Source organism: Magallana gigas, chromosome 8 (assembly GCF_963853765.1).
Source record: "Magallana gigas chromosome 8, xbMagGiga1.1, whole genome shotgun sequence".
NCBI classification, from domain to species: domain Eukaryota; kingdom Metazoa; phylum Mollusca; class Bivalvia; order Ostreida; family Ostreidae; genus Magallana; species Magallana gigas.
The window spans coordinates 3710807-3734069 of NC_088860.1; the positions used below are offsets into that span (position 1 = coordinate 3710807).

General features: G+C 36.0%; 3 protein-coding genes across 3 annotated transcripts; 1 reads left to right on the forward strand and 2 right to left on the reverse strand.

Annotated features, from left to right (window-relative positions):
• The first annotated feature begins 1228 nt into the window (after positions 1 to 1228).
• LOC105326323 (E3 ubiquitin-protein ligase RNF103) lies at positions 1229 to 4312 on the forward strand. Its single transcript, XM_011426293.4, has 3 exons — positions 1229 to 1594; positions 2163 to 2409; positions 2745 to 4312. The coding sequence occupies exons 1-3, from the start codon at positions 1369 to 1371 to the stop codon at positions 4159 to 4161; spliced, it is 1890 nt and encodes a 629-aa protein (XP_011424595.3). The 5' UTR covers positions 1229 to 1368; the 3' UTR covers positions 4162 to 4312.
• Positions 4313 to 5690: 1378 nt separating this feature from the next.
• Positions 5691 to 11409, reverse strand: LOC105326322 (tetraspanin-33). Its single transcript, XM_011426292.4, has 7 exons — positions 11163 to 11409; positions 9196 to 9384; positions 8849 to 9043; positions 7379 to 7513; positions 7217 to 7270; positions 6972 to 7100; positions 5691 to 6039 (listed from the first exon to the last, which is right to left on the reverse strand). The coding sequence occupies exons 1-7, from the start codon at positions 11265 to 11267 to the stop codon at positions 5929 to 5931; spliced, it is 918 nt and encodes a 305-aa protein (XP_011424594.3). The 5' UTR covers positions 11268 to 11409; the 3' UTR covers positions 5691 to 5928.
• Positions 11410 to 14233: 2824 nt separating this feature from the next.
• Positions 14234 to 19762, reverse strand: LOC105326321 (DDB1- and CUL4-associated factor 10). The gene is made up of 6 exons (XM_011426291.4): positions 19430 to 19762; positions 17776 to 17889; positions 16869 to 17066; positions 16257 to 16542; positions 15732 to 15791; positions 14234 to 15627 (listed from the first exon to the last, which is right to left on the reverse strand). The coding sequence occupies exons 1-6, from the start codon at positions 19630 to 19632 to the stop codon at positions 14539 to 14541; spliced, it is 1950 nt and encodes a 649-aa protein (XP_011424593.1). The 5' UTR covers positions 19633 to 19762; the 3' UTR covers positions 14234 to 14538.
• Positions 19763 to 23263: the final 3501 nt, after the last annotated feature.

The window sequence follows — 23263 nt, forward strand, 5'->3', positions numbered from 1 at the left end:
TTTTTAAAATAACACAACAAGTTAATGTACCAGAATCATTTTAAAAATAGCGAATTTTGGGGGCCAAATTTGACTAATATCATATATAGTTCTTTCTTTAAAAGGCAAGCGTCAAAATTTATAGGGCAACATGGCGGACGTAACGCTATTTGAACTGATTTTCTACACAAACGTTTGTTTACATATCAAACTTTAGGTCCTCGACAAAACAAAACACTTATTAGGTTTGTTACTGACTGTTTAAAGAAATTTGTGGGGTCGGTAAAGTCCATAGAAGGCTCGGCTTCGCCTCGCCTTCTATGGACTTTACCGACCCCACAAATTTCTTTAAACAGTCAGTAACAAACCTAATAAGTAATAATGTTACCCGTTGCTAAGTGCGTTGCTAACGCTGAGGGTAATCGAAAATATTATTAACTGCGTCTTAACCAATCAGATTTCAGTATATAACATAAAAATATAACAAATGTAATTGTACAATGCTTGATGATTTATGTCGGTACTGCCTCTGAAAGTTTTATCGTATTTCTTCTAAATGTGATCATTTATAAGGTTCGAATATATATACATCTAAAATAAATATATACCTTTCAGAGAAAATTCCAAGTAAAACATGTTTACCGTGTGTATATATATATATATATATATATATATATATATATATATATATATATATATATATATATATATATATATATATATATATATATATATATATATATATATATATATATATATGTTTACCAACCGTGTAACACGTGGTAAATACCTCACATTGTAAAATGATGTGCCTTTTTTTTTTTTTTTTTTTTACATAAAATGTACATTGATCGTTTGAAATTCATGTGCTATATAGTATTTAGTTTTTGTTCATGTAGTCATGTACTATGCACCCAAAGAAAATAGTTAAAGGCTTAGTGTACATTGTTGTTTTTTGGGTTGTTTTTTTTAAAGTCAGTAAGTTATAGTGTCATTTCTTGATATTGCTTCATCCTTGGCAGTAATAAAATTTTATGCACGTTACAAAAATTCTCAATCCCGTAAAATAAATACATCGTTTTCACAATAAAATTGTTTGTGACTATGTCAAGTATCCCGGGATTAGGAAACGCGATCAACTCAGGAAATACAATACTGCTTTTGTTTACTTCCGGTAAATTTGACAGTTTTCGCCATCCCCCTCTTTGGCCATTTTTGTTTTAATTACTGATGTCTGGTGAGCAAAACAATCGGTGTATTAGTATTTAACTACTAAATACTATATTCGAACCCACAGAAAGGATGTCATGTCTCCATATCCGAAGATTAGGAAACATAGCTGACGTGTCATATTTCTGTCCCCTCTTCTGAATCTTGAAAAAAAAAATAATGTGGTTTAAGTTAATTTTACTGCTGATTTACGTAGCCGTGCTTTTTGTCTTGGCACGTGTTCTGGAGGCGGTGAGCTGGATAGAGACGGGTGTTTTGTCACATCGCTTGCTTGACCCTATGACCCTATCCGTGCTGAAGCTGAAGACACTCTTGGAGCAGAGGGGGGTCAGTTATGAAGGAGTAGTGGAGAAACCAGAACTCAGTGAGCTTGTGGATACCACAGGTAATTATTAACACAGTCAATCAAGAGAGGGGGAAGGGGTACACCACAGGGAAAAATATAAACGGTCATAGGAGAGAGGGGGGAGAGGACACCACAAGTAAAAATATACACAGTCATAGGAGAGAGGAGGGAAGGGACCCCACAGGGAAAAATATAAACGGTCATAAGAGAGACGAGGAGGGATATTGCAATGTTCTATGTGACAAATTGTTATACCCTAGTACACCGAGAGTATATGCATGCATGTTGTTGTAAAAAAAAAAAAAAACTTTGCAATTGATCTGTTTGTAGACAATGCGGTTAAAATAATTCTAGGAGAGAGAGAATTAGATATCAAAACACCTATTTTAAACATGCATGTACATATATGGTAGAGCAAAAGTAATAGAATCTCTCTATTTTTGTGAAGATTTCATTTTCTAAGGAGTTTGCAAATACTTGTTCACAAAAACTGGAATTAAAAGACAGTGTAGATTGTAAGTATAGGGTCAAAATAGGATTTGAATGGCATGAATTAGAGCTTGTTTGCATGGACCAACTATTTTATGAAACTGGATTAATGTTGTAGGCCTGGTGACGGAGGGGGAGGTGATTGATGCTGGATCGGAGGAATCCTGTACCGCCACCAACTTCACAGGTGGGTCCCACTTCCTGGAGCAGGTGGAGGATGCCAAGGACAGTGTTTGGCTGGTCAGAGTCATTGCTAAGCAGTGGAATTTCCAGCCTCCTTCTGAGAGAACATGGACGTCTGTTATCAACAAGGTCACAAAGTTTGGGGTTAGAGTCGGCAATTTTCACTGCAAGACTGATTACAGGTATATAATTGAAACATTGGAATGATAAGTGGGATTATCATTTAAATACAAAATTAACAGTTTTATTCATATTCTGTTAACCAACGGCATTTAGTATATACTTTATTTTATGAATCATTGATGTCAAAGTATTTAGGAACACCATATCTTCATAATTAGTTATTCATGTTATTACTGTAAGTATATATGGTATTTAATAGTTAAAAACATTAAAAATCATTTAAGTATTAAATAAATGAAATGGTTAGCAACAAGGAATTTATGTACAAATTCAGAGGTACCGGTAGTCTAAAGACTGATTAAAACTACATTACCATTATTAAATTTTTGTGCAGGTTCTGCCATATGAAAAACTGGGACTCCACTCGCTTGATCCTTGGCTTACCCCAGAACTTCCAGTCCAAGTCACAAGTTCAGCTCTACACTTACAGCGGCAACCACCGACTAGTCAGCATCAGTCACTGGATCAAAGACACTGTCAACAGGAAGGTCCTGGTCATCTCCGATCCTGGCGAACTCAACAGGAACTGGATCTCCTACACACAGGCAGAGGACCCCGAAATTCGAATTATCATGGTCTCCAAACATTCACAAGTTCCGCTGTTTTACTCTGCGCTGAGTGTACGTTTTCCTGGAAGAATTCGTTTTGGAGTGACTTCCAAAGAAGTTTTGATAAGAAGTAATGCTTGGAAGATACTTCGGGAAAAGAAAAATTTGACATACTTTATTATCACAAAAGAGAAAATTTTTCAATATGGAATGAGACCGTCTGAATCCATCACCTTTCAATCCATGGAGACATATTTAAAATGTTTATATCCGAGTCTTAATGATGTATTTATATTGACACTTTTTATCTGTAATAGTCTTACTATTTTTGAAATCTGTTTAATTCAAGGTTCATTTGTTAAGAGAATTGTAATGTTACTATACTGTGCTATTAAGTACAATATTGTATTGATTCTCCTTTGGATGGGGCTTTTAACACTTTTCCAAATTCCATTTATAGCTAATCTTGTTCCCTACGGCCTTAGGTTGATTCGTTTGTTTGGTAGTACTGATACCATGACGTTCATTAGGGCTGATGTTAAGTTTTATTGTCAGCATTTGTTACTGGTCGAGTTATCCTTGGGCCTGTATTTACTATTCCTTGGGCTGTGGTTCTATAAAGAGAGTTCTGAGGAAGAGGCTGACCAGGAATGGAATTTCGCACAGTTTCGTACTTTAGAGCATCTCTTCTACCCTCTACATCCGCGGAGCCTGAGTCACCTGGATCGTAATGCGTTCCTGGAGTGGAACCAACAGGAGATTCCGTCGCTGTGGATGGCCGCTCACATGTCTTCTGATTACATTAAACTGCTGCCCACCTGGTCATACATTATCAGGGACCAGAGTACAGAATGTGCTGGATCCAATACACAGCCCGCATACAGTACAACTAATAACAGAACAGAGCAAGATCATCCCCCGATACAATCTGATAACGTCACACCCTCTCAGTCTTACATTACTACAGAGAGATGTCCCCCGGCCCAGACGCGCCCTCTGTGTGTGTGGGACTATGTGGAGTGTAGCCAGTGTGTGATATGTCTGGAGGACTACGAGGAAGGTGTCTTACTGTGTGGGCTTCCATGTAAGCACAGCTTTCACCAGCGCTGTATCGTGGTCTGGTTACAGAGAGACAACCATTACTGTCCGGTGTGTCGATGGCCCTCCAACAAGGCAATGCCGGTTCATGTTCACTCGGAGTAGATCCTGGGACCAAACGATGCTTGCAGTTGTTTAATATACATTGTAACTCTAGTTTATATATATATTTTGACAAAACCAAAGTCGAATATAAAATCCTCCTTATGTATAGAACAATCAATCTCAGTTTAGCCTTTACTCTGGAAAGAATGAATGATTGACCAAACATAAGAAACATCTCTTGGTTGAATATTATTTAACAGAAAATTGCTACTTGTATTGGGTCGATCTCTCATATTTTCTCAGTTATAAGCACTGACATCTGGATTTCTTAATATATTTTAATACTATATTTATATATTGTTTTGAGCAGTTTTGACTTATGCTGCTAGCAACATACATTGTATGCTTTTCATAACCAGGAAATGGAATCATACATCACCAATATGTAACAAAGGGAGTTAAATCCAGGTTAGATAAATGATATCGGGATGGAGTCGGGGAATGGGGTTATTACATTGTTTTGATCTTGAACCATCTTATTTTTAGCACTTTACAGTAATATTATGTTTACATTTTTTGTTGACAGAATTTAAATGTTTTGTTTAATTGTTTTGATTTGGTTTGATTTTGAATTCAGTGCAAAGTCAAAGGGCATATTCAGTGACCAGTACTAGAGTGCGACTCAGGATTGCCTCAATCTCCAGTTATTGTTCTCTTTTATTCCTGTTTTTTATTTATGTTGTTTATTTAACTGTTAAGAAATATTTATGATATTTAGCAATCCTTCTCTTGGTTTTTCATAACAATGCATGTTTTTGTTAACTTAAACTGTGAATTTAATCTCCAAACAATGGGATATAACTGAAGATGTCATAAACCGGTAAATATATACCCATGTTTTACACATCCTATTCAAATGTTTTTCTTTACTGTGGAATCATTAAAATTCGTGGGGGCCAATTTTCGTGGATTGCTTAAATTTTACAGGTTCGAGGGGACGTTATTTCGTTTATTTTCGTATACATTCAAAAGAATTGTGACTTTATAGCCCTAGTTTATTAGCTCGTGGGGGTGTATATTCATGGATGGGAGGTAGCCATGAATTCCACGAAAATTGAGCCACCACGAAATCTAATGATTCCACAGTATGTTGCATTTTCATTTTATTTATATCACCTAAAAATCCACATATTAACAAACAAAAATCTCATATTGTATTAAGATTATCAACACCAGTTTATTAAGACTGTTAAAAAGTTTATTAGCCAAAGAAAGGTGTTGGGAAGTGGGATTATTTTTGTATTTGATTAACTACTAATTTGTTACACCAGATTGTCCTCTTGCTAATTTGATGTTTGAATTCACCTGATCAGGGGATTTTTATACAGTATTTACAATATGGTTGTACCTTGTTTTATGGCTGATTTTGTTGACAATGTGAATCAAATGAACACAAAATAAAAAAAAAAAAAGTAACATTGTTTAACAAGTTTTTATTTTTCGTACAAAAAAGAATTTCAACATTTTGAGGAATCACCGCATCTCTCTCTCTCTCTCTTTCTATCTCTCTCTCTCTCTCTCTCTCTCTCTCTCTCTCTCTCTCTCTCTCTCTCTCAAAGAATTTAAAAATTGAAAACTTCATAACAAACATTACAACACTTCGTATATTGCTAATAACCAATGTAAATCAGATATAGTAATTGTTATATAAGTCATAACTTATTTTTATGATAACTGTATTGACTTGAAATTTTGAGATAAAATGTTTAAAAATCTCTAAATAGTAATGAAAGTATACATCTAGCCAAAGTTCCATTTTAATTAGATTTAGTACCGCTCAAAAGCTCGGTTGTCATGGTAACGTTTCGGTCGGTTCCATTTTGATTTCTGTATCTTTATTTGGTCTCTCAGAGATCTTGACATGCACATCACAAACATCTGCAATGCAAAATTCAAACAAAAAGTATACTTTATTTAGAAGCTCAACAAGAAAAAAATCCATCGGGTATCGCAGCTAAAAGCACAGGCACTTCAATTGACGTTATAATTTTTAACCGGGTTTTCCAAAGGAAAAATCCGGTTATTAAAATGGTGAAAACGGCGGGCGGCTGCCAAAAGGGTACCCTCATTGTACGGATAACTCCTACAGTTTTCAAGATAGGAAGTTGTTGTTTTGCAGATCAATTGTACATATATCGGAGGTGTGCATATTGCTAGGATTTTGATTTCCGATAATTTTTGAAAAAAATACCAGCTTTTGAACTTAGTCATTTTTTGGCAAAATATTGCATATAGAGTACCCTCATTGTACGGATAACTCCTCCTACAGTTTTCAAGATAGGAAGTTGTTGTTTTGCAGATCAATTGTACATATATCAGAGGTGTGCATATTGCTAGGTTTTTGATTTCCGATAATTTATGAAAAAAATACTAGCTTTTGAACTTAGTCACTTTTTGGCAAAATATTGCATATAGGGTACTCTCATTGTACGGATAACTCCTCATACAGATTTCAAGATAGGAAGTTGTTGTTTTGCAGATCAATTGTACATATATCAGAGGTGTGCATATTGCTAGGATTTTGATTTCTGATAATTTATGAAAAAAAACCCAGCTTTTGAACTTAGTCACTTTTTGGCAAAATATTGCATATAGGATACACCATTTCACTGGATATGGGTTGACATGGATTATGGATACAGTTCACATAAAAGAAAACCCGGTTTGCTGTCACATTGACAGCTTTTCACTTGTTTCTCATAATTCAGTATAAATAACATATACCTAATAATTAATACACGATGTATTATTAGGCATAGGTTGTATATTTTTATTATTAGATTGGTATGATTGTGTTATATTGTGTTTACCTGTGGAAGGAGTATCCCCAGCAGAATGCCCCCTAGAACCATAGCATTGGTCTGAATCCACGTCCCAAGCGACTTCACACATCCCTCCTTGTTAATACGACTGATGTACGGACCATCCATAATATTACCCTACAATCAGTAAACAAATGCTCTGAATGGGTACCAATGCCTATATCTGTTGTCAATTTTTTATTGGTGAAGAATGGTATTGAATCATTTAGTTTTTAAAATCATTATATACTTACGTTTTCATCATACTGCATGACTTTTCTACCACAAAGAATGTTTATTTCCTCTCCCTGTAAACAGTGACGCATCATGAATTGATTATTGTAATCTCTCTCTCTCTCTCTCTCTCTCTCTCTCTCTCTCTCTCTCTCTCTCTCTCTCTCTCTCTCCATACCCACCGGCTTGATCTTACAGCAGGAGTGGGGCACGGAGCATGCCTCTGGACTGTTGTTTGATTCTGAACAGTTGTAGTAGATGTTTTTAGCCCAGCCCCTGTATCCGTCATCCGTGTTGTCCATGCCACAGCACTGAAGCTGTAAAGTAAGTTATACTGTAAGGAATTTATTGTACCAGTCTAGTAAGGAATTTATTGTAATCTAGTAAGGAATTTATTGAAACGTACCAATCTAGTAATGAAATTATTGCACAGATTTAGTGACGAATTTATTACACAGATCTAGTAAGGAATTCATTGCACAAATTTAGTAAGGAATTTATAGCACAGATCTAGTAAGAAATTTATTACACAGATCTAGTGAGGAATTTATTACACAGATCTAATAAGAAATTTATTACACAGATCTATAAAGAAAATTATTGAACTGTACCGATCTAGTAAGGAGTTGATTAAAGTGTAAATGATCCAATGAGGAATTTATTGCACAGATTTAGTAAGAAAATTATCATAACGATCCAGTAAGGAATTTATTGCACAGATCTGGTGATGAATTTATTGTACAGATTTCTTAAGGAATTGATTGCACAAATTTAGTACTTAAGTAATTAAATGCATAGATCTAGTAATTTAATAATTCATTGCACAGATATGCAGTAAGGAATTTGTTGTACAGAACAAGTAAGTAGAGGGGCGTGGCAATCGTATTGCGCAGTGATGAAGGTACAACGTAAAATCTGTTCAATTAATTAAGTCATGCTTTTTTACCTAATCCATTCACTCTTTCTTTGTTTCTTTAAGCGTTGCAGCTCATCAGATTATACAAATTAAACATAGTAAAGTACAGAAGTGGGTATTTTACAGGCGACCCTAGTACATACATGTATATGAAAAATGACTTAAGTAAAAGGGAAAAGAATCAAAAGAACAACATCTAAATCAAACAACATCCATCCTCAATAAAATTTCAAAAACGTTCCCAAAAGTTGCAAAACAAGCTTTTGCAGATGTGCTCATCACGAAGTAATTCCTTGTTTTCTATCGGCAAAGCTTTGGGGTAAGTGGAACTGTTTATTTAAGGTAGTCCATCCATAACAGAGGTGAATTAAACAATTTTGATTGACCTAAACTACATTAAATACCTCTTTTAAAATCATTATGAGGCAGACATCAACCAAGTCGGGAGTATATATATGTAGACTATTAAATGAACCTTTTGCACTTGAAACTTAAAAAAAAAATTCAAAATGTGATAAATTTGTTGCGCTTTAAAAGTTCCAGAATATTATAGGCCTACGTGTATTTATTACATGTAGTCTGGAATTTGAGGCGTAAGAAAAACGTCACTTAATTAACACGTAAACGTCACTGACGTCACATCAACATATTAACTTCAGGGATTTTATGGGCCTGTCGTTTTTGGGGTGTTGTGACGTCTGTTAGAGAGTTGTAGATCAGGAACTTAGGGACCTACCGTTTTTTGAATGTTGTCTATCAAGTTAACCATATCATCGTCATCCTCAACGCCATATTTCACTATCGCCTCACTCAAACTTTTTTCCGGGAAAATTCCAAGCTTATCACGTGACTCGGGGACGTAATAAAACACAAAGATGAGAATGATCAGCGCCATCTCTCCGAAGAAAATGAAGCCCAAAATGTAGTTGTACTGAAAGCAGATATAGTTATTTGATATAAACAAAGCGTTTGTAAGTCTGAGAGCGATTATAGCATTTCTTATACTGCATTTTATATTTTACTTTCATCAACTAAACAACTTCAAGTTTTTCATTTCTTTAAACTAAAAACTGCTGTACTTACTGTTTTCAGAAAACACACATTTTCCCTCAGGGCCCCCATACATCCAAAGAATGTGATGAAGACGACGATAGCACCCCCTGTCGTCATCAGTGTGGACGGGTCCAGAAAGAAATCGAACGCATCCTTCACCACCTTCTTCTTGATATACAGGACATAGGCGCCTATAGCAGTCATCGCAAGACCAACGAGCTAGAAAGACAGGGCACGGTATAGCCATCAGCAATCAAATTTATCACAGTTTTTATTTATTTTTAAGAACCTAATTTTTTTTAGAGGTTTGCCATAATTAATTGATTACAACTTTAAGTTAAGGCAAGCATATGAATTTTGTCTCAGTCTATAAGTATGTTTGAATGTTGCCTCTTCATTGCATCTTTCTGTTGTCAAAGGTAAATAGATTTTTATTCGTAAATCATGATCTCGAGGTGAAGTTGTAGGTTCCCCCTCCCCCCACTCTTGACCACAAAGATCTGTTGGGTGCTATCATAAACAAGGAGAGAGTCCGAGAAACACGTGTGGTTCTAAATTCAAAACTTGTTCAATATATTCTGAAAGTATTGTCAGAATGAAAGTAACAAAGGGAGTTTTAAAATATTTGTCATAAATTCACCATGCATTCGTTGGATGTTAGTGGACCTTCTTTGGGACATTTTAATTAAAATGCTTAGGGTGGTGTGTACCAACATGGTGGACATTTGGATAACATTGATAATTAATTGTACTTAACGTTTAAAAGGCAAGACATGTTTTGAAGATCTTAAACAAAGAAAGACGTCTCCAATATGTTCTGAGTAGCCCTTCTGGCTTCAAGGGTTTTGATCACGTGACCAACCAAGTTCATATCCTGGTAAACTTTTTAACATGCTGTTTATTTCTTAGGTGAACATATCGAACGTTTTTGTTGCAGCAAGAACAATGTAAATGGTTGATACATGTTAGTACAACATTATAAATCCTATAGTACTACTAAAATTATAAAACAGCGGAAGTCCATCACTACCGTAAAACGTGAAATAAGTATCAATCAATAGATGGATAAAAGAAATATCGAAATAAGCGTTTTTAAGTTCAGATAAATCTGTTCAAAACTTATAACAGGTTAACATCCAAAGCTTAATTATCTCTACTGATTGATTAGATTTTGCGATGTTTTGAGAAGTTCTGTAAAATTTATTAAGATAGTTTTGAGCATCAACTATTTTGTAATATTTTGTATAGTATGTTTATCAGACAATGATAATGCCACGTCTATACAATATAAATATTTATATTATGTAAACAATACTCAACGATGTTAGATAGGTCTTTGCCAGTTGTATTGTAAATGTATTTTTGCAAACAAAATATTTGAATTTGCATTTTATTCACATTTACTACTGTCTCTCGGTAGTTCTGGTACTTATTAAATCAATAAACATAGAACTCCTATCAAAAATCCCTGAATTCTCATTGCCCCACTCCCATACCAACTCAAACTACAATCCAAACATCACTTCCAAGTTTCCTATGTGTTGTATACTGCATGGGTTTTAAAGAACTTGTAGCCTGATTTAAAAGCTGTCGAACTCCAATATTTATCTTAAGGTCAGGAACCAATGACAAGACCCAGGTAGTTCAAAAATTCTTTCTTGTAGTATTTATTCAATACAACTACACGTAGATCTATAAAAGTAAATTCAAAAGTCGTGGTCGATCAAATTAAGGTACTGTATATAAGTACAATACAATACATGCATAGCAGAACTCAAAGAGACAACGCAAACTTCAACATGACTACGACAAGCACCTGTAGACCCAGGTATGTGCACACAATCAGTGATATCGATACTGGGTTTCCTACCTGTATATTTATATTTACTTTATTGTCATCTTATCTGTAATAACAATGCACCCAACCACAAATTTAATCCGCCAATCGCGTCATAATAAACCAATTTCACAGACAAATCTGGCACCTGTTCACTTACCCAAATAAGAAAATTTTCAAAGAACAAAAAATACTTCAGCATCGGGTTGATTTCCGAGTAATCCTTTCGATTTCGTCTCCGGAAAGTCCTTCTTAGTGTATCCATGTTAGAAGTTTAGAATCTCCGGAAAACAACTTGAACTAGTCGCTCCTGATCGAGTCAGGTGCGCGCTCCGGTAAAGTGTGAAGTATCCAGACCAGGACGTAGTTCGCTCTCTCTCTCTCTATCCAGGGAAGTGTTTGTCGCGTTAGATAAGAGACCATTATCTCACAAACATGGGCGGATCTCCAAACATATGAAAATTTACAGGAGCGGATCTCAAAATGTTTAAAAATTTATAGGAGCGGATCTCCAAAGATATGAAAATTTATAAGAGCAGCTCTCCAAATATATAAAAATTTATAGGAGTTGATCTTTTAAATCATTAATCAAATTTCTTTCGTATCTACAAATATTAAAACCCTACGGCGGTGACCTCAACCTGTCTGAGCCTTTTCGGGAAGGATCTCTACAAATAATCAAATCTTCTAAGAAAAGAGGATGTCTTTACTAATCTGAACATACAGGTGTATAACTTTACGAAATATTTCACCATAAGTTCTTGCACCTTCCAAGCTATGGTTTCCAGATTACGCCATCATGTCTACAGAGCCCGGGGATCCCAACTATCAAAACATTTTAGAACGGTTCATAAACTAACTCAACTATCTCTATATATCTAAACCTTCTCGTAACGGATCTCCAAATATATCTAAACATATTCGGGAGACACATATTTTGGTAACTGATACCTAAACTGTGTAGGGGAATGGCCCTCATACTCTCAGTCTCGGCCGATAGCCCTAAACCTGACCACATTCATCGTCCGACCAAACAAACTGCTCATGGGTGCGTTCAGAGTATTTCCAGTGGTACCAATACCTGTTTGCCAATGGTAACAATTTGTGCCATTGGTGCCATTGGACCCATATGTACTCTGAACGAGTTTTAGGGTACAGATAGTACGAAATTTACCAATGTTAACAATGGTACCTTTGGTGTACCATTGTTAACACTTGATGATTATTTAGCGGAAAATATCAAACCAAGATGCAATATTTTTGCCTCGTTGATCATTTTGCACCAAAAGGATACATTCAGAAATATAATTTGTGTACAGTAAATCATTTTTTTCTTCTCCTGAAAACCGTGAGTTGATCTTTGAAAAAACATGCCTAGAATGATCTAGATTACTATACTATACTATACACCTGATGATTTTAATACCGTTTGTCCAAGGACACATTTGAAAGTAAATGCTATGGTTCATGCCAAAATCAATCTATAGGGCCCTACCCCTAATTTTGTAAAGGCTCTGTTGGTTTTGGTGTTTTTTTTTGGTAACTACGTTTGAGAGCTTTCGATATATGGCTGATCGGTTTTAGAACATCCATAAAGGGAAGTTTTTTTTAAAGAGTACAGTATATTCTCCTCCTTGAAAAATATTAAGGCCGAACAGATAGCTTACACCAGAAGCAAAAAAAAATTAGAAAACTTTCAATTTAAAAATGTTTAGGGTGCTTTAAATAGATGAAAGTCATATTCCAACCAATGTCCCTAAACACCTACAACATGTCTACGTATACGGAAAGATATTTTATTTAGCTGTACTTCTGGCATGTTACAATGCTTAAAACGAATTGTTAACTGTGAAATTAATATGTTGCCTTCCATGCATACACAAAATCTGCCACTTTTGTGACGTCATAAAAAAGTTACCATCGCTAACAGAGCTCTAGATCGTCTGCAGAAATGTCTACCTATGGTAAATTTTATCGGCAAACATTGGTACCGTTGGCATACCAATGGTAAAAAATATTACCAGTGGTATATATTTGCCAACGGCAGTACTCTGAACGCACCCCATGTGTTCTTCATTCAAGAATAAATATATATCGTCACTATTCAAAGTTCACATACTTTACATTTGTTGACTTGCATCAACTTCTGTGTAATTTATTTTGATGCGAAAACAATCTGTTTGGTTGTCCTGCATGTGTGAAATCAATAATATAAAAATAAAGCCCTGCTTTATTATAAAGATCTATTTAGTGAAACCTACGGAAGGAATCTTCTTTTACTATGGGATGTGTTTTATAGATATGATGCTACGTTTCACTATCACGATTCGCGGCGGCGCGATTAAAATCGCGGAGTTAATCGTTGATCAGTCGTTGTTATCGTATCATGCAGATCTCACTTAATCTTGAGGTTTGTCGCGGCAATCGTGTTGATCGTAGAAAAACTTTTGACTCATACATTTTCTACGATCAACACAATAAATTTTCAGTCGAAATTAATTATTATCATCGTGTCAGATTTCATTCCATCGTTACTATGGTTACCAGAGACGTACGTGTTTTAAATATGTCTCTGTCGTTACCAAGCGCAACGTGTCGCATTTATACGTGATCCACCAATCGTGTTGATCTGGATCAAGGAGGGTACAAACACCACGCTGCTCTTTCTTCAGTTGCCATGGTTGCGATGTGTGAATATTGTCATGCAGTCGGGCTATATTACCTAAAGAAAAATTCGTTGGGTTCCAATCCTTGCTCAAATCGTGAAGATCTATTTTTTTATGAACAAAATCGCCATTATTATCATGCCCTATCGCAACAGAGCGCATCCGTTCGCAGTTAAAGTACATCGTAAAGTACCGGTATACAGACGTATCTGCACGTACACGTGCGTCCCAAATCGGGAAGTTATTGCGATGTTCGGATGAGATCGAGATCCAATCGAGAATTTATGCAGATATTCGAATTAGAACGTATGTTATCGTATCTAAACAAGGACTTAGATCGTCAGAGATTGTGTCACCTGAAATATGTATATATCGTGACTTTAACATATTTAAACTTAATTAATCACACAAAGACGCATTGACTCCATCTAAGTCTGAAATTACAGAGATATTCCACGATCAACTACGATTTGTCCATCGTGGTGTTCATGAAATATTCAAAACAGTTGAAACCTAGCATGAACAGACCCGTATTCTAAATCATATTGCCATTGCCAAAACTCAGTATCATATGACAGATTTATTAATATTATTCATTCACATGTGGAAACATTCATTCATTTACAATCTAAACAAAGCACCAGGCATGTTTATCATATATATATATAATTCAATTTTATATTATGCTTCAAGATTACACAACAAAAACTTACCATCAATGTGCGCATGTCCAATATTTTTAATGCATGTCGCAAGCACACTGTTAGGATCATTACTACAGTGTGAAGTCATTAACAAAAGCTTTCAGAAAAAGACTCATAAGCCATTAAATAACAAACCAAATAAAAGAGTACGCTGAGATTTCTGGAATCAAAGAACAGGCTGGTGAAACATGACCTTGCCACTCAGACAGCCCGACACAAACATGCAGTGTCTGGGTGAGAACTTGCAGGTGACCACGATGTTACTGTGGGAGAGACAGTTAGCTACTTCATACAGTCTAACTGGCTGACTAGGCACCACGTCACAAAGCTCGCTACACAGCGGGTCAAATCCCAACAGACGCACGCCAAATCCAAACGGTGAACAGATCAAGCGGCCGTCTGAACTGAAGCACAGCTCCTTGATGAACCCCCTAGCCACATTAGGTTCCTCCGTGTAATACATGAGTCTGTCCGTTGTCCGTGCGGCGGGGCTCTCGTAGGCACTGCCCAGTCTTACCCTATGATTGACATCGATAATGCCCCTCGTCACGTCGTACCTGACGATCAATGCCACAAGATCCTGGTAGCGGGGTCTGTCAGAGGGATTATCCTCGCTCCGCTGCACCTCTGGAGCCACAAACTCACCATCACTGTCATCAGCACTGGACTCAGAACTCAACTCATCTTGGAGAAGAGACTCAATCTCACGGTCGCTTGGGTGGTTGAGCCCCCACTCCTGGTGGGTGTCCGAGTCTACAGAGCTCGGGGGGGAGGTTTCAGATGAGGTCAATAGGTTCCTCCACCCACCCTGAGAAGTGGACGGCCCCGCTTGAGTTGTGATGTGGATTGTGACAGAAGACTGGAAATCGTCTGATCCGCTTGAGGGGTTGGAATTGATCACTAACGCAGACTGCCCGCTTCTAGCGGTCTGTGGAGAGTTGTCCGATACCTGCCGTCCTTCCACACTGAAGGTCGGTGGATTGATCACTATAGAGGGGGCACTGACTGTGCCCATTGCACTGTCATCAGAGAAGCTGCGGTTGATGATGATGGAGCGAGGCGTCTGGGTCCTGATGGACGCCCCTGGGGAGGTTGATGTGCAGGGTGAGGTGGTAACTAGCGTTGTGGGGGCAGTTGAGGATGAGGCAGGGGTGTAGGTGGACGAGGACTGGCTACAGGAAGTGTGGGGCATCACAGAAAACTCCTGGGATTCCCGTCTCCTGATTGGCTCCTGGAGGTCATGAATGCAGGTCCACTAAAAATAAAGGACTTGCTCTAGAAACTGTGCACATTTTAATAAATAATTTCTATTTTATTAATTTACAATATTGTTAATTTTCTACAACTGATTTTGTTTACCTCTGATTTCTTGTCCCTGCTGACATTTCTAGACATCACACACCAGCCTTGTGGATGGATCTACAAAAAAACAACACCATGAATTATCCAGAACAAACACTTGACCCGCAAGATTTCATCAGTTCTGGTCAATTCACATTTACGTCATTTCCCTATGTTATATTTAGTTTGCACACAGAGCTGGTACTTAAATATGCAATCATTGGTTTATCTGATGTGTTACAGTAGAAATACATGTACCATGTACTATAATTCTGCCACAGTGAACATTACATTAACAGTAAAGGTTAAAATGACAATGTGCAGAAATGCCATGATTCAGTTCCAGAAATAGTTATTATAACAATGTGTAGAAAAGCCATAATTAAGTCCTAGTAATAGTTATTCTGACAATGTGTAGAAATGCTATGACTTTGTCCCAGTAATACATGTAGTTAATATGACAGTGTGTAGAAATGCTATGACTTTCCCAGCACAGATTGATATATGCAATGATTCCGTCCCAGTGAAGGATAAGCTGACAACCTGAAGGGAGGCGATGTCGCTGGCATTGTCCCCCGACGGCCACTCTCGGATCAACTCCACTCGGTTCCGGCGCTGATTCCTCTGGAAAGGGAATGAAGATGGAGATCCATAGGGAGGAAAATTTTTCAGGTCATCTGCCAGGGTTAGTAGGTCAAGGTCGTGAATAACTATGATGTAACCGTTCTGGGTGGAGACAACAAGCTTGGAGGAGTCAGGAGACAGCTTGGATCTCATCAACAGTTTGTAGGTGAAGACCTTGGTGCCCTTCGTCTCAGTATCTGTGTACCTGCACAAAAATGTTAATGGATAACTAAATACAGCTGTCTTAACAAGAGCTTGGGCTTTGGGCAGTGTGTCACAAACTCCAATTTGATGAAGACAGGATCTATTTACGGTAAACTGTTTGATCATTGGCTAATAGATATGAATATATTGTACGCAATGACACTTGTCCGGCTTCATACAGATGTTGTTGTTGAAACAGTGTCAATTTCACATAACAGACCAGATATTTGCATCAATAGGACCAGCCAGGGAAGTAATGTTACCCCTAATGAACTACTTCTTAATGAGCTTCAGATGAATTGGCACAGGCAGCATCTTTCTCTTTACCTATTAATATCCCAGGTGAAAATGTTGCCATCAAAACCGGAGGTGAGAAGGAGGCCAGTGTTGCGGTCATATTCAATGTTCTTGACCCAGTTTGTGTGACCTTTAAGCTCATGCAGTTTATGTTTCAAGAACCGGACATCCCAGAGAGCAACAGTCGAGTCATCTGAACAAGTAGCAAATAATCTAGAGTCCAGAAACCTACAAACACAAACAATTTATTGTTTATACTTTATCTTTTAAAAACAGAATAAACATAATGAATGTAATGTGTTTCATTTCATGGAAGCCAATTTCTGTAAATTGTCAATTTCATATACATATAAAGGTAAGTATGGATTTATTTTTCAAATTGTTGATTAAGTTGAACATTTTATGAATGAAGAATGTGTTGCATTTCAAATGCATTGAATATGAATGGGCGAAATTCCACAAAAATTGAGCCATTATGATTTTTAACGATTCCAAAGCATGCACAATGCATACTTTCTTTATATGATACTGTAACAGTAAATTACATACACCAGTATAAAACTTCATCTGAATTAAGCATTGATTTGAACATATTTTATTGTATACATATATATAAAATACATATACAAATGGTTTGGACACAAGTTCTGACAACTTACTAGGTCTTTTAGGAATTAAGCATGTATGGTCTTCCTACTGTATACAGGGAAATATTTGCCTGTGTTTTATTTTCGCCCTTTACTTCCTCATTGTCAGTGGGCGAATTTAAGATGGTGAATTCCAAATTTCAAATATTTCATAGTATCCCTCTTTAAAAACAACTGTGTCTGGGCCAATTAAAGACAGGGCGAAACTGTTTGCAAGTGTAGAAGGGCGAAAATTATATGGAGCGAAAATAACCTTGTATACAGAATTTCTAAAATACAGATATCCTTACTTAACAATGTTGACACAGTCAGTGTGTGCTTTGCTTTTTTCTCCGATCAGACGGCCATTGAAGGGATCAAACAACAAGATGCTCTGTCCTTCACAAGCTGCTGCCAACAAAGATCTACCAAATACAAAACAGTCAAAACAAACCCATTGTCATCTCTTTCATGCAAACAAGGAAAATTTGAGGTTTTTTTTTAATTCAACACTCATCAAAAATTTTTAGGAGCCAGAAACTGTTACATATTCCATTTTGGACTTAACAAACTTGACAAGCATTTAAATTAATGTTGAAATTAGTAAAACTGAGTTTCATCCCTCTGATATTAGAAACGTGTATTTTTTCTTACAAAAATTAAAACTTAAAAGTGTATACATACCAAAGATTATCAATTTTTAAAATACATCATGTACATTGGTGTAAATTAAAATTGGATTATCAATAAAGCATAGCTGTTTTGGATTTCAATTCTGATTAAAAATAATTAGTGTCCTTGACATCACTGAACTGTGGAGGCTTTTAGCATTTTCTTTACATTCCAATTATGAATACCATAATAACCTTGACATTAAAATACGACTTTTAACTGATAAAGAGAAAGCATGGCCTAGAAATTGACAAAGATTCCAGACCAAGTTACATGTACATTGTACATACTGTATAATTAACTTCTTGAATAAATTAGCATGATAGTTATAAGTAATGATGGAAATGATCATGCAAAAGGTATCTTATTTTCATGTTTATGATACTTATGTAATCTAATGGAGTACAGAACAATATCTTGGTCTGCCTTTTATTTATTCAATATCAATTTAAACAAAATTGAAATGAAAATAATAAATCCATAAATATAATTAAGAATAATTAATTTATTGATAATCAAATGAATGATATTGATATTGTTATTATTGTAGGGTTATTGTTCTTATCTAATATGTCTATATAAATTTGGAAAAGATGCCCAGCACAGGTTGGACCAATCTCCAAAATGGGGTATAACAGCCCGTTTGGAATATAGTATCCCAAACTGGATATACATTTTCAGTGCAAAAAAACAAATTTTATTTTGCTAAAACTATAGTACAAGTACTTCATCTGTATTACAACAGATGACATGTAAAAACTTGGTAAACAACTTTTTCTGAAACTGTACCTTTACGGAAATTGATCCTTCCGTATATCCAAAACTTCTTGGGGATCAATCATACAAACTGTAGGCTTATAGGAAAAATTGCTTACCAAAAGTTGTTGCATTTCATATACATTAATGATTAATGCCGATTTATCAATTAAAAAAATAAAAATAACCAATCAAAAATTGTCATTTTTTGCACACCTAATTTATATCCCATTTGGAATAATATCCCAAATAGGCTATACAGTTGATTTGGGCGATTGTCTAAACCTGTAAAACCCAAACAGGCATTTATTTATTATCCTTCGGCACAAAAAATAGCCGTTACATGAGAGAGAGAGAGAGAGAGATAGAGAGAGAGAGAGAAAGAAAGAGAGAGAATAAGTTTTATGTATTCATCCTACAGTATACTGAGTATAGAACATGTAATTCGTTTGTACATAGCTGTATACAGGTATAAGCGCTTGTTCATCTGTTCATGTTCATTACTCACCCCATAAAATAATAACTGAATAATCTTACCCATCAGGAGAGAAGTCAAAGTTAAATATTCCACCGTGGTGTGTAGAATCCACAGTCTTCTGCGGGTCCCATTTATGGACAGCTTTCAATGAGGAATATAGACCTCCACGGAAACTTCTGGCTTCAAAGCTGGAAAATTTGTGTCCAAGTTCTCTCTTCTTCAGCCAGAATAAAGGAGTAAACTTGGCATCTTTACACGTCATACTACCCTGTTTACATTTGTGTTTCTGGGATTATCGTCTATGTGAAGAAAAAGATGAGGATAACATTAAACATCATGTGAGTCAAATGGTTAACAGAGGAAAATGTCGTTGCAACAACTTTTCTATCTCCTTTATAGAAAAACTGTTGTAAAGGGAGATAACCTGAAAATCAGTCTCGATTATTTCAGCATTTGAAAAAAGGAGAAACGGGGAAGTAATACTATTACGCCTCATCATTTATAATTTTCAGGTTGTTCGGTGACGTTGTGGAGGGGTAGCAATATGGAAACAAATTGTACCCCTCCCGAGCGGCAAACACAATTATCCCTCGACCCCCCCCCCCAATGCAATTTTTTCTGGATCCGCGCATGGCCACTAGATCTATATTATAAAAATTCCGAGGCGTCGAAAGGTACTTTATATTTCGGTGGTGAGTAGGTGGAAGGGGGGGGGGGTGGGTGAACGAAAGATACACAGGCAAGTAGCATCGGGGGTGGGGGGGGGGGGCAGGAGGGGCCTACTTTTTTGCGCAGCAAAGATGGAGTTGCCCGCCCCCCCCCCTCCCTCCACTTTTATGGGATCGTGTAAAAATTTGCATTGAAAATAAGGAAATAATCAGTGAAATTGAAGTTAAAAGTATACTACCCCCCCCCCCCCCCAGCACGGTTTCGGATTTTGGAAAGTAACCTTTTTTCCCCCCCTTTTTTTTTTGCTTGTCAAGATTTTTTCGGGATGAGTCTGCCCCCCCCCCCCCACTTTAAAAAAAACGATGCTACATGCCTGATACATATATTCAAGTTTGTATGTTCATTTCTATTTTGACATATTTATGTATGGTGTTTAACATTATACAAATATTGACTGGGGTTGAGGGCAACATTGATTATATTAGCCCCCGAGGGACGAAATATTGCCCGACGCGAAGCGGAGGGCAATATTTTCGTTCCAAGGGGGCTAATATAATCAATGTTGCCCAAAAACACAGTCAACATTTGTTTTGTTATATGGAGAAACAAACCAAAATTTAAGAAAGTAATTGAAAACAGATCGCCGTAATTTTCTCAGCTCAACAAAGAATTCACGAATTCAAATTTGTGCAAAGTTCATTTCCAAAATATCCTCAGCATCAAACGGTCACTGTTGATATTCCGCCGACCGGAAGAATGAAAATACAGATGTTCTACCTGATTTTACTTCACAGTAATTCGCAAATCCTTATATCCGTTATGATAGCAAACCGTCGCATTGCGCGTCCGTTGTTTACTTGCCTTGACTGACTGTCTATTATGACGTCACCTTGTTTTGGAGTCGCGAAGAGTTATTTACATCACCGTTTACGAATCAACAAATCAGAGGCGATTATTTGAAATAGAGGGAATGTTCTCTAGATATTATTCCTAGCCGGTCAATATCTAAAAAATATTGACCGGTCAATATTTTTCGGACGAGCTAATATTACAGTTATTGACTATTCGTCTATATAGAGTTATATAGTGAGAATATACTACTGAATATAACAATAATATATAGAGGACACTGTATTGAATGTATAGAAACATAATATATACTAATTAAATGTTCATGTCTGTCCTAGCTCTTTCAATCATCCAACTCTTTCCCTCTTGTATACATGTATGTTTATTGAATGTTTTATGTACATTGGATGTTGTATGTACAGTCTTCATGTTGCCCCTTGAGGGCCCTTAATTGGTTAATAAAGAAATTGAATTGAATTGAATTTAAAAATCATGATATTGTCACTTATTTGATGGCACTATTAATACAAGAAACAAAGTAATGCTGTTTATTTACGTTTGACGACAGCTGATCAAATTTAATCCCATGCTGACTACTTTTTTTAAAAAATAATATTCGTTTGCCTAAAAGTTGGAATTTTAAATATTTTTTTTTACAGCGTGGCACTAATACGCTTAGAACTGTGCAATGCATTCCAAATACAATGTACCCTGTAACAAATTCCACTATATGGTTTGGAAGAGTTCAACATAAACGGTCCATTTTTTTACTACCTAAATGTTTTAAGAACTGCATAGACCTATGTTATTTTCCCTAACAGTATAAGGTGTCTTGCCTTCTTTCTCGTTTTAAGTTCATAATTTTTCCATGTAACAGAATTTTTTTATCGTAACTTTTACTAAAAAAAAAATAAAAATCAAAACTCAAGGTATGAAATTCAGTCAAAAAATTACCCTCATATATAGATTATCTCCCAACCAAATACTTTTTGTTTTTAGACTTCTGTTTTTCTATATTCCAGACATATCTGCACATGAACTAATTGTTGTGTAAATGATGTGACTTCTGCAGAGTTGCAGAGTGTGGCAAAGTTAGACATAACTTTCAAGCACGTAGCATCAGGGAGGGTCCGGCCCCTTATAAACCTGATAAGCTAACAGGGGCATTTCAAATAAGAAATCTTGGAAATTTTTCATACTTTTAAATGAACATCGTATGAACCCTGAGGTGTTTATAGATATCGAGTTATCAAGCAAAATGTGAATCGAGAATATCTTGGAACAGAGTTTAGTCAAAAAATAACAACACTGATATTTGTATACTTATTTCCTTGATATTTTATTGAAATTGACAAGTTCAAACAAGATTTTATATCATGTTTACCAAATATTTAGGTTCTGACACACCCTATCAAACATAGATCATTGAGAAGAATTCATAATTACATAAACCTAAACATGCGCGGATCCAGAAAATTTTTCCAGGGGGGGTCCGAAGGATAATTGTGTTTGCCAGGGGGGGTCCGAGGCATATTTTCGCGATAATTTTACTATGTAAATTTAATAAATTTTCATTTTCCAGGGGGGGGGGGGGGTCGGGACCCCCCCGACCCCCCCTCTAGATCCGCGCATGCCTAAACATAATCCTTCCATTTTACCATACATATGGCTCGCTAAATTCACAAAAATGAGCTAAACATGGTTTCACAGTCGATAAACTAGGTTTATCAGCTGTTAACTATAGTTTACGGATCCTAAACTATAGTTAACGATTCGTTAACTATAGTTTACATCTGTGAAACTATATTTCACGAATGTAAACTATAGTTTACGAATGATAATCATAGTTTATATATCTGTAAAAAACGTTAACAATAGATTTTGCTGATAAATATATATATAGATTCACATTTGTTAATTATAATTTACAATCGTAAACTATAGTTCAGAGTTGTTAATTATAGTTTCTCAAATCGTGAAACTACATTTATCAGACAAATTCACAAAAATGAGCTAAACATAGTTTCACAGTCGATAAACTAGGTTTATCGAATGCACTGAAAACAATCATTCGCGATTGTTAAACATAGTTTATCTGATAAATATAGTTTCACCATTGTGAAACTATGATTAACAACTCCAAACTATAGTTCACGAATGCAAATTATGTCCGATAAATATAGTTTTACAATCGTGAAACTATATTTATCAACTCTAAACTATAGTTTACGAATGTAAACTATAGCTATAGTTTACAGATGTGAATCTATATTTATCAGCAAAATCTATTGTAAACGTGTATTTCCAGACAGAAAAACATAGATTTACATTCGTAAACTATAGTTTACAGATGTGAAATATAGATTAACGTCGGG

Excerpts from the sequence above, each read along its gene's own strand:
- LOC105326323 (XM_011426293.4), top strand. The coding sequence starts at position 1,369 with ATGTGGTTTAAGTTAATTTTACTGCTGATTTACGTAGCCGTGCTTTTT. Across the intron at positions 1,595-2,162 it reads TGAGCTTGTGGATACCACAG|GCCTGGTGACGGAGGGGGAG; the intron begins GTAATTATTAAC and ends TTAATGTTGTAG. Across the intron at positions 2,410-2,744 it reads CACTGCAAGACTGATTACAG|GTTCTGCCATATGAAAAACT; the intron begins GTATATAATTGA and ends ATTTTTGTGCAG.
- LOC105326321 (XM_011426291.4), bottom strand. The coding sequence starts at position 19,632 with ATGACGTGTAAAGATGCCAAGTTTACTCCTTTATTCTGGCTGAAGAAG. Across the intron at positions 15,792-16,256 it reads GCGACATCGCCTCCCTTCAG|ATCCATCCACAAGGCTGGTG; the intron begins GTTGTCAGCTTA and ends GTTTTTTTGTAG. Across the intron at positions 15,628-15,731 it reads GCAGGGACAAGAAATCAGAG|TGGACCTGCATTCATGACCT; the intron begins GTAAACAAAATC and ends CTTTATTTTTAG.
- LOC105326322 (XM_011426292.4), bottom strand. The coding sequence starts at position 11,267 with ATGGATACACTAAGAAGGACTTTCCGGAGACGAAATCGAAAGGATTAC. Across the intron at positions 9,044-9,195 it reads ATGTGTGTTTTCTGAAAACA|TACAACTACATTTTGGGCTT; the intron begins GTAAGTACAGCA and ends ATCTGCTTTCAG. Across the intron at positions 7,271-7,378 it reads CCTGCTGTAAGATCAAGCCG|GGAGAGGAAATAAACATTCT; the intron begins GTGGGTATGGAG and ends CACTGTTTACAG.